Genomic DNA, 17038 nt, shown 5'->3' with positions numbered 1-17038 from the left:
TAATTCACAAAGCAGGATTGCTCAATTTAGCTGAATAATGTAGACTTAAAGTAAGTCTGTCCAATAGAAAACCTATAGACCTAAGTGATTAAGTCTGGGCAATATGTAATAAATATTGATATATTCACCAAACAATTTGTAGAAGATAAAAAATGACCATATCATAATATCACACCTGATATGCAGTTTACCAGTTAAATAATATTTAATTCTAAAAAATGTCAGATGTATGCTGCAGAAATATTGAATTATGGGAAAATGTTAAGAATATACTGCAAGCTATAATCACATAATTCGTCACCATTTCTGGAGATAAGAATTTTAAGTGTCATATCATCTATTTCTAAGAGGAATATTGCTATTGGGCTAAGATTATGACTAATAGAGATGCCTGCTTTGTGCAATGCATGCTAAAGATTGCTATGTGTTGATGTTCTTTTCTCCTTTGCAATGTACCTATTCATTTGCTTGTACTGAATATACAGCACCAGTCAAAAGTTTGGACACACCTCCTCATACCAATACCTAGAGTGTGCAGATCTGTCCTCAAATCTAAATGTGGCTACTTAGAAGAATCTAAAGTGACCCTAAACTGACCCTAAACAGTAATATATCTATTTTTTATAGCATTTTATAAGATTCTTGCTATAGGTTAGGGTCAGTGTAACGTTTAGCAGTTAAACTTTTGGACCGCATCAAGCTAAATACGAAAATAAAAAATTGGGTATAAAACTATATTTATTTTTTCCCATTCAGTATAGTGAAGAAGAAATGTATTTTATCCAATTTTTTTATCCAATTATCTAGTTTTTCGTTTCGGCCTTTCACAAATAGAATTTTAAGAAGATTGAAAAGTTGAATCTTCTCTCGATTTTCAGATTTGTCCATTTTTGGATCTTGTAACACAAAGTTAATGGTATAATCCAACTAGCAAAATGCAAAAATTGAAAAATCAGAAAATAAAGAAAAGATTCATTTTTTTTATTTTTCCCGAAATTCCGATTGTGAGGAGCAGAGATGAAGAAAAAAAAATGGGAAAAATGGATGAAAACTTCTTTCTTGTACAATTCACTACATTAAAAAATGAATAATGAGTTTTTACACCAATTTTTTTTATTTTTGCATTTAGCCTTAAACGGTCAGATAATTAAATTAATAAACGTTACATTGACCCTAAACACTAATATATCTCATTTTTATAGCATTTCATAAGACTCTTGCTATAGGTTAATATAGGTTAGTAGTAGTTTCCTATATCCCTCACACTCAAAATAAAGTTAGCACTGTTTTTGTTTCTTCACATTTCGGCAGTGGTCGTAAGACCCGCCTACGTGCCTGTATGTGCGATGCCATTCATCGGTGGGGGGATGGGAAATGACCCCCTAATAAGACGCGCTTCCATTGGTCGAACGGAAAATTCGAACCGAGAAGGCGGGCTGGGATTGGTTGTCGCGGCTGCTCGGTATGCTTTGAGTGTTCTCTCCTAAAGGGGCTTTATTGTTCCTCTGTGTTTGAGTCGAATTTGGGTTTTTAAGCTCCGGAATCCACCTTCTAAACGTCAAAACGATAAAATGGTACGTGTGCGGGGTTTATTTTATTAAATATATGCATTTTCTCAGCGGTTTGCCGAGTAGTGCGTGCATACGGCTCTGTTTTCTAGCTGTGTTGTTTGCTAGTTAAATGTTTAAAACCGAGAGAAGCAGTCGGTTAGCTGACTGACTGGCTGCAAGCGGCTGGGTTAAATTCAGCGCTCTGGGGATAAGCACGGTTTAAAGTAGTAGGTTGTCGCGTTAATGTTTGGGTATAATATGTTTTAAACGTTTATCTCAACCTAATTTCCTAGTTTATACGTATCTTATATTTCTTGATCGTTTTTTAATAGTTTTAACCTGGCTATCGAAACCACTGGTTGAGATTGAGAGCTAGTAAAGAACATTTGAATAAACGTTAGATTTTGGGTTGCATTGTGTTTTTAATAAGGTGAGCAACAAAAAAAAAAACTTATTTAGCTATTCATTTTATTTATTTTTTAAAGCTTGCTAACTTTAAATACTGTAGAAAATTCTGACATTTTATCAACGTTTATTTATTTAATTAAAGGTTTTCGTTAGTTTAATGATTAGGGCTCTGAATCGACACGACATGGATAAGTTTTGAAAAATAAACATACCCAGAAAGTTTTGGTAAAGTCATGGAAATGCAATTCACAAATGTGAATCTATTGCCCTATACAATGAAGTTTCTTTATTGAAGATTGTGTCAACATTGCTTACTATTATAGATATTGTTTTGTTTTATTAGCCATGTCTGCTGCACTGATGTTTTAAAGCTCGTATGCTCATGAACATTTTCCTGAAAACAGAAAAGTCATGAAAAAGTCATAAAAATGAATTGGTTAAAAAGTGAATGAGCCCTGTATAACTTATGTCCCTTTCCACACTGCAAGAGTAGCTAGAATACAAGCTATAACATAAACGAATAAAATACAAACAAAATAAGGTAACTTATATAACTTAGCATTACACATTTATAACGTTATAAAACTTATTTACCCATACCGTTCAATCAATGTTGAATCAACCTATAAACGATGTGCACGAATAAATAACGCCAGCTAAATCGATTCTGACCGTCAGGTAACTTTATCTGCGTAATTGCATTCAATACGTTAAAGATGGAAACGTGAACGTTGATTAAACGCGAAAACTAACTTTAGCTGTTACTTTTCCTTTGCAGCTACAAAGAGGATGTCACCTCTGCGTAAAATAAACGCCGCCAGGTTTGTGCAGTTTAGCTTTCATTGGCAAAACCCGGCTTAAAACACAGCTGAGCTCGTTTATTATAGTTTATTTATACTTGAATACAGTTTAAATCTAGATTTTGCTTAATACTGTAGCAAACATTTTTTAAGTTCTCTTTTTTGGCATTTTTTTTGTTTAGTTAAATTAAAAAATGTGCCTTTTCTGAGCGGGAGCAAATCTAGATAGGTTAGCTAACGCTAGCTTAGCCTAGTTAGCTAGCTAGCCTAATTAGTTAACATAGTGTTGGTAGTTAGCTAGCTAACGTTTGCTAGTTGTGTAGCTTGGTTATCTGTTTATTGTATTTCTTTTTATGTATGTAACTGGAATGTATAGCGACGTTTAAATACTTTTAACCTGTTTTGAAGTTAACAAAGAGCTAATTCTCGAAGCATTTGGGATCCTGCTCGGCGGGAAACACCACAGTGTGAATGGGAAACAGGAGAAATGTTTAGCTTCGCTTACTGTAACCCCTTAACAGGTCTTGGTCTGTAAACAGGCTACAAGTGAAGGTGATGCAAAAAACCTTTTCTCTGCAGTAAAACAAGTTATTTTTATGAAGTTATGAAGCTGAAGGATTTGCAGAGGTTATTGTATAGGACACTTGGAGAAGCTTCATGTTCACTCTGTGCTCTTAATACAGTTAATTTCAGATTAGTTTTAAGGTAAATCATGGCAATAGAGATAAAAAGCTAGAAAACCCTAAGAAACAAAATGTTTGGAATACAATGAAATGAATAATGTATTTAGCAAAATTTTTATTTCATTGTATATTGACAGATTTACTTTATTTTTTAAATATTTTCTGTTACAATCAGGAATTTCAGTAATGTTCCTTATCAAACATGAAACCTTTTATATGTGATGCTTGAAGAGAGATCCACAAGATATAGCTGTGTACCATAAAAAAGTGTTTGTCCTCCACAATCCCCTGATCTAAACCTGATCGACTGGGATTGATGGTTTGGGTGACTTCTGTCCATCAGAATAGATCATCATAAACCAGCCAATGAAATTATTCAGTGTCTTAGCCCCGCCTACTGCACTGGGGGGAAAGTGCAACTCAGACATAAGGGCATGTTAGCCAAACAGGTTTGTGATTTTAAAAACACTTTTTATCATATTTAGAAATACAAAAAAATTTCATTTTACTTATTTTAATATAGATTTTATATTAGGATAGTGGTGTCTTATTTTGTGTGCATTACAGACAGAAAACAGCATTAATATTTTCCCGTAACTTGAACATAATTCAGATCTAAAAGAGTTCAATAACCAACATTTTTTTTACCTGATATTAAATTCCTAAATCATCATGTTTAAAGAGAAATGATGCTGTAAATCCTAATTGTAATTGAAATATTTTAAAATAGTTTTAGGCAAATCAGCAACTGTCAAAATTAGGGATGCAGCGATGTGGAAATTCTTGGCTGATGCTGATATCCAATATTACACATTGATCTAGGTTCTATACCTGCTGATGCTGATAAAGCTACTCATTCATAACTTACAGATATATATATAGTGCTACCTGTACTTTCTAAGTTAGTACCTGAGTACCTCACTCCAAACATTTCAGTGCATCAATTTCCTGGCATGTTGTGCCAGTGACGGACAGTACAGCTTGAAAAATGTAGTAGGCTTTAAATGCATAACTACATTTTTTTATTTGAACTTTTATAAGGAACTTTTGGGAATAATAAGGCAAATGTGACACTTTTTTATGATTTGTTTGGACAATTACTATTATATTTAAAGTTTAGGTATGAATGATCAGAGAGATCTTGCTATAATAATTTGATTTAGTTCATACATCATTGCTGACCCATTTTATGTAAAGTGGAACGTCACATGCATTTGTATTTTGTAAGCACTGTTTTTCCAATTGCTTATTGATCGTTCAGAGACGTTTTGTCTATTACACATGACGCCCTCTCTCTTCTTTCCAGGCCGGAGGCAAGGCAGGAAAGGACAGCGGCAAAGCCAAGGCGAAAGCAGTGTCTCGCTCACAGAGGGCTGGACTTCAGGTAAGATTCATGTGAGAGTTATGCTTATGATCTGTTATGACTGTGTGTTTCCTCCTACCTCCCATAACACTCAGTGTTTCGGTGTGGGCTATACATAACTGCAAAGATGTGAATCAGTGGTTGGGAAGCAGGTTTGTCAAGATCGTAGCTGTGTGACTGGGTCATTTCACAGCCTTTTCTTAGTTTTATTGTAGTTTTTGGAATAATTTTGCTGTCAGAATTAAAGTTTCTAGTTACTATTAGTTTGTTCTAAAAGCACTGGTTGCTGGTTTAATAATATTATAGAGATATCAGTATAAATACATATAGTTATGGTATATTGTATCTAGGGGAGGGCCATATCGTATTGTATACAATAATATTGCTAACATTTTTGATTATCGTGAACGATATTATATCCTGAAATATCGTGCCATATCACCCACCCCTCGCACTGTTCTCATTTCCCATTATGTATCTACTAGAGACAGATTATGTCCTAGTTTATAGATCTGTCCAGTATCATTAATTTTACTTTTATTCTGGATATATGGAGATATTTGAAATGCATTATTAGTATCATGACATTCTGGATCATTGACTTTTGTTACAAATCTGATATTATTTTTCTTGTATTTTTTTTTATATGCAATAATAAAATTAAATTTTCATTTTGTTACAGTAGTGCATTATTGATTTTTATTTTTTATTTTTATTCAGTGTTTTGTCATATTGCCAAGAGAGAAATATCGTGATATTATTTTAGGGCCATATCGCCCACCCCTTATTGGATCACTGTCACACAAAAACATTGTATCTACCTTTACTGGAGAAGGGAAAATCATTTTAATTAGTTTTAAATGTTTCTGTTGGTTCATTTGCTGTATTTATTTTAGTGAAATTCATCTATTAGATCTCACAGTAAATAGGTTGTCCCTTTCCATCTGTTTTTAGTTCCCTGTGGGTCGTATCCATAGGCACTTGAAGACCCGTACTACCAGCCATGGACGTGTGGGGGCTACAGCAGCAGTGTACAGTGCTGCCATCCTTGAATACCTGACAGCTGAGGTAAATTCTTCTGCTCTATACAGTCTGTGTTTTTTGTGGATTGTCTTTTTCCAGTTTCCAGTGGAAGAATGTGTCTTTAGGGCATTTCTTTTCCCCCTCCAGACATGTGTAATCGGATAAAAATGTGTAAGGTCCTAAAGCTGGATGGCTTTCGTAGTTGATTAACGGTGGAAATCACTCCTTAGGTGCTGGAGTTGGCAGGCAATGCTTCCAAAGATCTGAAGGTGAAGCGTATCACTCCACGCCATTTACAGCTGGCCATCCGTGGAGATGAGGAGTTGGACTCCCTCATCAAGGCTACCATCGCTGGTGGTGGTAAGTTGGGATGCGTTTTAGTGCTTATCTTTGGATTTAAGTGCTGTTTTTGAATTTTTATGTGTCTTTTTTGGGTTTCTGTGTTCAGAATAACTCCCTATTGTAGACATGGTGCACTATATCTGTGCATTTTGTAGTTTTCTTTATAGTTCACTTCAACCATAATGTTATGTACAGAAGATGTATGCTTATATTTACATTGTAGTCCATAATATATAGGGGTCGGTCTCTGGTGAGCTTTTGTTTACAATCCTCCCCTGACTCTGTTGCGCTCCACGTGACTTTAGTTTCCGCCCGTTCTCGTTTTTCCGCCCATTCTTGGGCTCCTTATCTCCTTATAAGGGCGTTTTTTTCCCCCGGACATGTCCCAATTCACTAGCTGGGGCAGCGGTAGTGTATTGTACCACAACCCTGATGACACAGGTTCAATCCCGTGTGAGGAGAGGTGTGTTTATTTTTTTTTCCTTTCTTCTTTCTTCTTGGGTTTAGCTGCTTTGAGATCAACTGTTCTGCCATCGTGTTCAACAACCCTCTTTGCTGGAGAGCTCCATCCCTTAACACTTTATTTTCTAAAACAGAATTTTATTTTTTGTGGCCCACCATGTAATGCTTGGAAAATATCTGGCCCGCGGCCAAACTTAATTCCCGACCCCTGACATAATGCATTGGTGTTGTCAGGCATTCTCAAAGCAGCACAAATAAAGATGGTTTGTTTTTTTTGGGTCGTTGCCTAGTCAATTCACTATATAGTAAATGCTATGTAATGAATACAAGTAAAAAGAAGTAAATAAGTGAACCATTCTGAACACAGCTTTCATTTCTTACAAATGTGTGGGTGTGCATTAAACTGTCTCCCAGATGTCTTCTTCCTTCTTCAGAGGGGAAGATTCAAATTAATCTCTTGAATACAGAGTAATATAGCACTCTCTGTCTCCACAGGTGTGATCCCTCACATCCACAAGTCTCTGATTGGCAAGAAGGGCCAGCAGAAGACTGCATAATCACCATCGTCTTTGCCGTGGTGACCTGGACTCAAGGACTCACGTTTGGACTGTGACCAGATCAGCTTACTTTCATTTATTCATCCGTTTTTATTATTATTTTTTGTTTTGTTTCTTTTACTTTTGTTTCTTTTTATAAATTAATGTTAATGTTGTACTAGCTAACCACACGTGATTTGTTAGGTTGTTATTGTTACCTCCAAAATTAGTTTCAAAGAATTATTCTACCGCCCCTCAAAGCTATTTTAGAGAGACATGCAGGAGTTGTGATCGTCCTGTTGTGAAAGTGAATTCATTTGTTTGATTGGCCAGAGTTATGGAAGTGTTTTATACTGAAAAATGGAACTGATAAAAGTTTTTTACAAAAACAAAGTTTCTTGTTTTGTTTAATTAAATTCAATGAAAACTCTACACTCTACTTCAGAGTTTCCACATGTGCTTTAGTAATGGCTTGTGTTTATTATGTGCAGGGATGCAGAAAATGGGTTAATGTCAGTTTTATCTAAACTGATGCCGTTGTCTAAAATATCAACCTGGACGTGTTTGGTCTCCAAAGTTTGCTTCGTAATTTTACGCCGGGTAGTTGTTAAAGCTGATGTCTAAGTTTTGGGATTTAGGGCCCTCTCTGGTGAGAATGGATAATTGCACCCAGCATGATGAAGAAAAATAATTTTAAACTGAGCGGGGTGTAATGCGGTCTCCTTTCAGAGCGGATTAATCTGATTCCAGGTTATGTTCAGTCAGAGAGAGAGAGAGAGAGAGAGAGCACTCAGTCAGAAACTTCATTTCAACTATGGACTTTTTTTTTTTTTTTTTTTTACTATGCGTGAATGAGCTACTGAGCTCTAAGTTTCCTCTTCTGAAGTCTCCATTGCTCCACCAGCCGCTCGTGCTCAGTAAAACTGAGCTGGAGCCTCTTTTAGAGGTTGTACGTGTGACGTGGCCAGAAGAACTCCCACAAAAAACGACCTGTTTTTGTAATGAATATTATATATATATATATATTAGGTTTAGCAGGGATGGTCGTTCCAGCACACTGGTACCATTAAACACTATATTTTGTCCCTTCTCCACTGCGAAATGCGAAATTCTGCTTTCAGTTTAAAAACTAAATAATACGGACTCATACCTTAATTATCCAATTAGGTAGTTTAAAGATGTTGGGAACAAGGTAAACTCTGGAAGGTGTTGGGCATTGGGTCCAAGATCAAGGTAAGGAGCCAGTGCATTATAGTGGTGGATTTCACTCACTACTGAGGTAGGGTAAATTAAGCCATATAAATATAATAGCCATATAAATGACCAATTTCTCTTAGACTGAAGATACTGATTTAGAAGCTTCACACACGAAAATAAACCTTGTGTAGCTAATCTCTCCCATTTGACTTATCAATTAATCCTATTTATTTTATAGCTCGCAAAGAGCTTGATATGCTGGGCAGAAATGTACTCCAGAACTACTGCTATAAATGTTAAGCCTAGGGTTACTTTTTTACTTGCACCCAGAAAGTAATCTACACTACACTAAAGCAGTGGTTCTCATACTGATCCCATACAATATATGGGTATATATTGTATGTTTTATGCATACAGTCGTCTTCTTACAGATTTTTTGTTTTTGCTTTTTTGTCATGTTGATATATATATATATATATTTTTAATTCATATTTAATTATTTATTTATTTATTTATAATTACTCATTAAATTAGTCTGAGTTTAAAATTTGATGATCTAAAAAAAGTGTGACAAATATGCTAATACTAAAATACATTTTAAATATATTCCAAATATGTTTCTCTGTATTGTAATCCCTGATTCAATACAACATTCTAAATAAGAAAGTATTTTATCAATTAAATATTACTTTTCAACATACTTTAGGTGATTACTATATACATACATATATAATACATAACGATACGGTATTTTAAAAGTTTTGATTTATTAGATTAATCAGTGGTTAAAAAAACGTATTTACCGCCACCTAGCGGTCAGAGTGCGCAGTGGTGTTTTACAGTAGCTGTGTGTGAGGTGAGGGGTGGGGGATCTACTGTAAGAGTGTGTGTATGAGAATAATGGGTCCTGTAGTGCTTGTAGTTTACCTGTGCTACATATAGAGCTCTGGTCTATTTATAGCTGTTACAGAGCTGTGCAGAGTTTGTGCTGAGTGTGTGACCGTGTGAATCTGAGCTGATGATGATGACAGTGTGTGTGTGTGTGTGTGTGTGTGTGTGTGTGTGTGCTGGTTTTGGTACAGTAATAAAGTAGGGTCTCCTACTCTCCTCTGCTGACTAAACATACTGCCACAGTTCCTACCATTCCTACTGATACTGTGCTCAGGTACAGCGAATATTTGAGTAATGTTCTAATCCAGGAATTAATACAATAAAATTAAATATCGAAACTGCACAAAATAAATAAGGCCAAAAAATTAGATATTTCACGTCTCTGTATTCAGAGTACATTAGTAAGAAATTCTCTCTGTCTCTTTTTGCAGTTTCTACAGTCTAAAAACGATGTTACTCTTTACTAAGTGGAGGAATCATTTATGTAAATGAAGTCTATAAATTGAACATTGACCATACTTTATAAAAAAATATGTGTAACATTTGTTGCAGTGACTTTTGTAATTAATTTTATGCAACATGGGCTAGTTTGTCATGAATTTCACATGTTTTAAAATTGTATTTATAAAAGCACATACAAGTAAACACAGCTGAAATGAATGACTAATAAAAAGATCTAACTTCTTCAGTTAAGAAAAGTTGGATTTAGTAGAATTTTAACCTTGAATTATGGAGAACACTTTTATAATGCTGCGAGGCTGCAGAGGAACCGGGAGGATGGGAAGGTGTAGTGACGGGGTGGAATATTTTTTAAATTGGCTGGATGTTGAATTGGAAGGTTAATATACCAAATTCATATAATTATAGATGAGTCTATTTTGTTGAGGCTGCAACAGCCACCCATCTCCACTAGAGGGCGACATAGAACCACTTAACCTTGATTAGGATCAATCAGCAGCACCTGCTCTTCTTACCCATAACCGCTAGAGGGAGCCCGCGAGTGAGTCCTCAATGAAGGAGGATGAATGGGGGTTTAATTCAAATTTAAAAAGTCTAACTAATTATTATCCAGAATATTCATTAATTATCAGAAAGTTAAAACATATCAATACCAAAAAGCAGTTATGCAGTAAAGGCACTGCATTTGTGCTTAAGTGTGAAAGAAACACACAACTCTGAAAGTTTGAAAGTACTTACATCTCCTTCATCTGCTGACATGTCGCAGTCAGTAGGTACAGATCCCTCCCTCAGAAGAAGTCTGCTGGTTAATCCTGCTGTGTACTTTTTGAGGTTCTCAACCAGCAGAACATTATGTCCATTTTAATATGATTTCTGGATCTGACTCCAGCTTCAGAAATCGTAGTATGCTGTTTACATAACTGATTAAAAATCAGATTATGAACCGTATTTTGAGTGTGTATGTGAACACATTGATTGATTGACAGAGCAGGTGGACCAAAGCAAAAATATTTTATTACAAAATCAGTAAAAGTTTACTTATACCGGGTCCTGAATTACAGAATAGACTGCATTGAGTATTTATCACTGGAGTAGTGAAACATGAAAACAGTTATTTCATTTTATTTTTCATAATTCTGTATTATTATCTTCTGAGTTCTGAACATTGAATAATTATTTACAAACCTTTTTACTGAATAAAAAAAAATATTTTGTTTTGTGCTGAATGTTTAAAAAAAATGCGATGCCTCAAAATAAGCCATTGTAAGAGACAGTTAAAAAATAGAAATCTCTATTCAAAATGTCCCAAAGTAATCTTCAAGTACAAATTATTAATATTATGATCAGCAAATATATATTAAAAAAGAACAGCTATTGAACTAGAAGGATTATGGCTCACATTTGTGAAATATTTACATTTTATACAGAAATTTGAGAGATTGAGTATCTCCCTACTGGTCATTTTAACCTCAATTACTGTAGAACTTTATACACTCATCATCAAAATAATAGCTGCACCCAGAAGGAATCAACCGTCAGGAGTGAAACTTCGTGGGTAGTCGAGCCAGACTGTCCTGGAGTGACTGGCAAGTCGTTAATGAGGTCCTACAAACAGTGGTCCCACCTTTTCTGAGTGCACACTCCAGTGCACTATTCCAGCAGGACAATGCTCGTCCACATGGTTTGAATCCTGTTCATGTAGCTTGCCTTCAGCTGCCGGAGCCCTGAGAGAGCAAAATTGGCCTTGCTCTTTCTGGGTGGGTAGATGGCGCTCTTTCCCCACATCACTTCTAGGATGATGTCGATCAGCACAAGGCTGCGTCTGTGAGCTGTGATGTATCAGAACCGAGTCGCTGTGCTTTCCTTCAAGTGCACTGTGATGCTACCTGGCGATGCTGCATCAGAGTCTGACTTTACATGTACCAGAGGAGGTGTGTGCTAGTCTTCACCCTCCTGGTGTTGAAGCATCACTAGTGATTGGGGGAGTCCTAATGGGTGGGATGGGTAATTGGCCATGTAAATTGGGGAAAAAATGGGGATATAAAAGGTTAAAACTGAGCTGCATTGAATTGATGGATTATTGCAGAACTCCATTAGGAACCTCTACAACTCCACATGCCAAGACATCTGGAATGTAAAGTTAGACATACTGTAAATTACACACTATTTCTGTATCTGTAGCTCAATAAATATGACCCAGAGTTATATCCCATATCAGTCTAAATTTGTAATCATTTATTTTATATATGTTCCTGGTAAGCTTCATTTTCCTTCCGGATATAATTGTATTTTAACACATCTTTATTCAGTGCCAGTCTAAAGTTTAGACACACTTTCTCATTCAATGATTTTACTATTTTGGCAAATCATGGCAAATTGATACAGAAGTCATCCAGACTATGAAGGAACACATAAGGAATCATGTAGTAACTTAAAAGTGTTAAACAAACCAAAATACTCTGTGATGCATTTAATTGCTCTTATCTGGGGAGCTGTTAACTTGTGGTTTCTGAGGCTGGTAACTCTAATAAATTTATCCTGTACAACAGAGGGAACTCTTGCTCTTCCTTTCCTGGAGTGGTCCTGATGAGAGCCAGTTTCATCATAATGTTTTTGATCTTTTTTGCGACTGCTTTTTAAAAATTTAGTTGAGAAGTTTTCCCTATAATCTGGATTAGAACATTACTCAAACAGAGCTATTATTCACTGCATACCTGTAACTCTACCTCTTCACAACGTTACAACTGATGCTCTCAAACACTTTATTAAGAGACAAGAAATTCAAGTAATTAACTCTTGCTGAATTCAGCACAGCTGTTAACTGAAAGCCTGAATTCCAGGTGACTCTACTTCATAAAGCTGACCGAGAAAATCCAACCAATCTATGCAAGAGGTGCTACTTAAAATAATCTAAAATATAAAACATGATTCTGGTTTGTTTAATATTTTTTTGTTTACTAAACAATTCCATATGTTTTTAGTCTTTAGTATTTTTCTTCAATGTTGAACATTTTAAAATGAAAAATGAAAAAAAAAAGAAACACTTGAAATGTAAGGTGTGTAACTTTTGACTGGCACTGTTGGTACAGCTATTTCTTTGAATATGAGTGTATACATATATATTAAATATTTTGCAATATAAAGTCTTGCATATCAATATATATAGCACATGTTGTGCAAACCAAAAGCTGTTCACTCCGCTTTACATTTTAGATGTGTAAATTGTACGAGCATCATGGTGGCAGCTTGGTGTTTAGAACGTTCACCAATCAGCACTGGGGTCTTCGGTTCAAGTCCCGCTCTGGGTGGAGTTTACCATGTTCTGTAGTATCCTACTACACATCTGAGTTTACACAAAATCTGATGTAGTTCTGCACAACAAACGTCCTCTGGAAGAAGCACCTTTGAGCCAAAGATTGCCCAGGTCCAGGACTTCTGTGTCCTTTACATCGGCATGGATGTGGATGTAAAGTTCAAGTTGTGTAGAAGTCATGATAAATGTTTTACTACAAAAAACGTCCGTAAAAGCGTTTAAAAGTTTAGAAGTTCCATTATAAGTTTCTTTCTTTCCTGCCAAGAGTCCATATGGGAGTTGCATTGTTTCGCTTGAACCATAGTAGCTACACTGCCCCCACAGTTTTTTGTTTTTTTTTTGTGGTACTTCTCCTTTCTGTTCGTATTCGTACTTGTATTTTCAGAGCATGTTCACATACAGTACAACACAGACTAAAAGACTGCAAAGTACGGACAGGTGGCTTTGTCTGTATCTGTATCCGTACTTAATCAAATATTAACTACTGCTTAAAGTCTTGAGGAACAATAAACCCTGCCCTGGCAGTTCAGGCGATATTCATCATCATCATCACCACACATCAACACCACTTGAAGGTCCGCCCCACCATCCTGAAGAAGATCTGATTGGGCACCCACAGGTATCGACACAGCTTTTGGAATACCTCATTACTGAGGGGCGCATGCGGTCGTCCCTTGGACTCGTCGAGACACTTGTCGTGTCCTTCAGACAGCAGGCAGTAGAAGCCTTTAGTGGTGTTGAAGTAAAAGTTGTCTTGGGTGATGCGGGGTGGAAGTTCTAGGAACTTTTCCGCTTTCTGCAGCTCAGGGAATGGGTTGCGGATCAGCGCCTCACCGTCCACAATGTGGATCTGCTCCTTGGGGAAGAACTCCAGCCACCTGGCCAGGTGTTGGTGGTACAGGCTCCTCTGGAGGGCCTTGTAGTTCGGGTTGATTCGGCCCTTGCGCAGCAGCAGCTCCTCCAGAGGCTGGTAGGGCTTGTTCTGCTGGAGACGGTTGTGCAGAACCTGTGTGTAGTCCGACACCAGTCTCTCGGCCGGATCCCGAATGATCAGAAGGAGCTTCACCGCAGGATTGGTTGACCACATCCTGGATGGAGCCAAAGGTGCTGTGAAGTAGCCAGGTGTCTTTTCCACGGTCACTTGCCCTGGCAGAGTGAGGGGCATCTGGGCACGGTACCAGTCCAGGCCTTTGCGGAAGTTTTCGTCCAGGTTGAAGTAGTGGACCTCGGCCTTGGCGACCTCGATGTCCGGATGAAGGTTAAGCATCTCCAGCAGGGCTCTGGTGCCGCCCTTCCGGACGCCGATGATGATGGCCCCTGGCATGCGCCTCGAGGCCGTGGCGTTTGGACCCTGACCCGGGGGCACTGAGGTATCGGAGGACACTGAGGTCGTGGAGGATCTGAGCTCCCGCAGGCACACATACAACTCGGCCTGGAGCAGCAGCAGGAGGATCAGCGCCAACACCAGAGTCCACAACATGGCGAGACTTCAGTCAGGTCAAGGGTAGCACGAAGGAACACACTCAGGAACTCTCAGCAGGCAGGAGACGACCACGCGGTCGGTGGGCACGGGCACACTGGTACACAGCAGCTGTCGATAGTGGATGATTCAAATATCTGCTGCAAACATCTGCAGAGGAACAGAAGAAGATTTTTACATTTTTACATTTTTGCACTTTATTTTCTTTTAATTCATTATGGACAATTTATAAATGCGTTGTTATTATTAGTATTATCATAAGCAAGAACATGCAATGAAATTCATACTTGCATTCAGAAAAACTACCCAGCACCCAATTTTTTTTTCCTTTTTCTGGAAGACGATTTTAAAGTGGCAATAACTTATTTGAACAATTCAAATCAGGTTTCCATCCATTCCACAGTACTAAAACAGCCCTACTTAACATCACAAATGACCTTCTCTTTGCTGCTGATTCTGATTTACTATCCATACTCCTTCTGCTTCATCTAATTGCAGCCTTTGACACAATTTCACATGACATGCTTCTTGACAGACTTTTCTCTTTTAGTTAAAATACTGTTTGTTTCACTCTGTTCCTGTCACTTCAGGTGTTCCCCAGGGCTCTGTCCTGGGACCCCTGTTATTCATTATTTATCTTCTCCCCCTTGGTTTTATTTTTCACAAGCTGACACCCAGCTCTACTTCTCAACTAAACCTAATATTACACTCTCACCTTCACCCCTTACGGATTTTCTCCTTAAAATAAAACATTGGTTCACCCTACACTTTCTTAAATGAAATTGCAATAAAACAGAACAAATACATTCTACAAATACATTCCTCCATCTTTCCCTCCACTCAGGTCAAGAGTCTGGGTGGCACCCTTTCCTTCGCTTCCCATGTCAATAGTATCACTCGGTCAGCCTACTTCCATCTCGGAAATATTAATCGTCTCCGTCCTTCTCTCACTCCTCACTCTACTGCTATTCTTGTCCACACTCTGGTTACGTCTCGTTTAGACTACTGTAATTCTCTTCTTTTTGGCTGAACGCAAAAAAAACCTACATAAATTATAATCGGTTCAACATTTAGCTGCCCATATCATTACACGGATCCTCTCAATCCATCATTTCACACATGTTCTACAACAGTTTCATTGGATTCCTATCCCATATCGCATCAACTATAAAATACTCTTCCTAACCTTCAAAGCTCTTCACAATCTTGCCCCTACTTATCTTTCGGACCTTCTTCGCGTTACTACACCTTCCCATACCCTCAGATCCACCTGATCTCTATAATATGTAAGGTGAGGGAAGGCGCCCACAAATAAAATGTATTATTATTATTATTATTAAATGAGATTTTGTTTCAGCCTTGCTGCTCTAAATTTGAGTTGTATGCGGTTGGGATAAATGTTTAGTTTTAAGTCTTTAAATACTATCCAAAAAAGCCCAGAGATCTTTATAATAAAATATTCTGAGGACAATGAGACAGGATTCCCCTCAGCAGATGACTCTTCTTTGTGTCATATTAATGAAGTGAACAGAGGTCTGTGTGACTGTTGAAATAATATTCTCTTTGTGTGATTTAATTAACATTGCTATTAAAACGCCGCCAGAGGAAGCGCATTAAACATTCATGCTGTAAGCAGCACTCGCACTCGCACAAATCCCAGGAGTCAGAGCAGCTCACCACAGCATGTTACAATATTTCTGATTCTGTCTCCTTCCAGCGGTGAATCACAGAACTACACTCATCAGTAAACTCAGAACTACTGATACTGATACTGACCTGACACACTGTGAACACGCTCACACAAAAAATATAATAAAACACAGAATAAAATATACAGCTCCGGAAAAAACACTTCAAAGTTTATTTTTTTTCTGATTTTACTATTTTTATGAATATGTTAAATGTAAAATGTATTTTTTTTTTCATTTAGAGCATTTATTTGCAGAAAATGAAAAAGGCTAATATTAATTAAAGAAAACAAGTTCATATTCATAAAGTTTTAAGAGTTCAGAAATCAATATTTGGTGGAACAACCCTGATTTTTAATCACAGCTTTCATGTGTCTTGGCAAGTTCTCCTCCACCAGTCTTACACACTGCTTTTGGAACTAATGTAATGTAGCTCCTGGTGCAAAACTTCAAGCACTTTAGCTTTGTTTGATGGCTTGTGATTATCCAGCTTCCTTATGATTTTATTAAAAATCAGGGTTAATCCAAATATTGATTTATGACCTGTCCTGAGTTAAAACATCAGTATCGCTGTTTCTAGATGAATATGAAATTGTTTTATTTGCATTATTATTATTTTAGGTATGAAATTTTTGCAACTTTTTTGTTATTTTGACCGTTTCTCATTTTCTGCAAATAAATGCCCTAAATGACAATATTTTTATTTAGAATTTGGGAGAAATGTTGTCCATAGTTTGTAGAATAAAACAACAATGTTTATTTTACTCAAACATATAACTATAAATAGCAAAATCAGGGAAACTGATCATTTTTAAGTGGTCCTTTCATTTTTTTCTGTAGCTG

At 36.9% G+C, this 17038-nt stretch overlaps 2 protein-coding genes across 4 annotated transcripts in view; one reads left to right on the top strand and one right to left on the bottom strand.

Moving 5' to 3' along the window:
- Positions 1-1336: 1336 nt before the first annotated feature.
- On the top strand, positions 1337-7560 carry LOC103037668 (histone H2A.V). Of its 2 annotated transcripts, XM_022667618.2 has the most exons (6): positions 2733-2779; positions 3785-3890; positions 4748-4825; positions 5759-5872; positions 6058-6187; positions 7127-7560. In XM_022667618.2, exons 1-6 carry the CDS (start codon positions 2748-2750, stop codon positions 7186-7188), a joined length of 522 nt encoding a protein of 173 aa, XP_022523339.2. In that variant the 5' UTR covers positions 2733-2747; the 3' UTR covers positions 7189-7560. The 2 variants fall into 2 exon arrangements, with proteins under 2 accessions (XP_007238208.1, XP_022523339.2); XM_007238146.3 differs by lacking the exons at positions 2733-2779; positions 3785-3890 and adding an exon at positions 1337-1574.
- Positions 7561-10708: 3148 nt separating this feature from the next.
- hs3st1l2 (heparan sulfate (glucosamine) 3-O-sulfotransferase 1-like 2) overlaps positions 10709-17038 on the bottom strand; it is a 40178-nt gene continuing 33848 nt past the window's right edge. For both annotated transcript variants that reach the window (XM_007238143.4, XM_007238144.4), the window contains one exon: positions 10709-14657. In XM_007238143.4, the coding sequence (XP_007238205.2) occupies positions 13587-14507 (921 nt within the window). In that variant the 5' untranslated portion in view covers positions 14508-14657 and the 3' untranslated portion in view covers positions 10709-13586. The remainder of the gene's footprint in view (positions 14658-17038) is intronic.

Source organism: Astyanax mexicanus, chromosome 22 (assembly GCF_023375975.1).
Source record: "Astyanax mexicanus isolate ESR-SI-001 chromosome 22, AstMex3_surface, whole genome shotgun sequence".
NCBI lineage: Eukaryota > Metazoa > Chordata > Actinopteri > Characiformes > Acestrorhamphidae > Astyanax > Astyanax mexicanus.
This window is presented reverse-complemented; position numbering and strand designations above follow the sequence as displayed.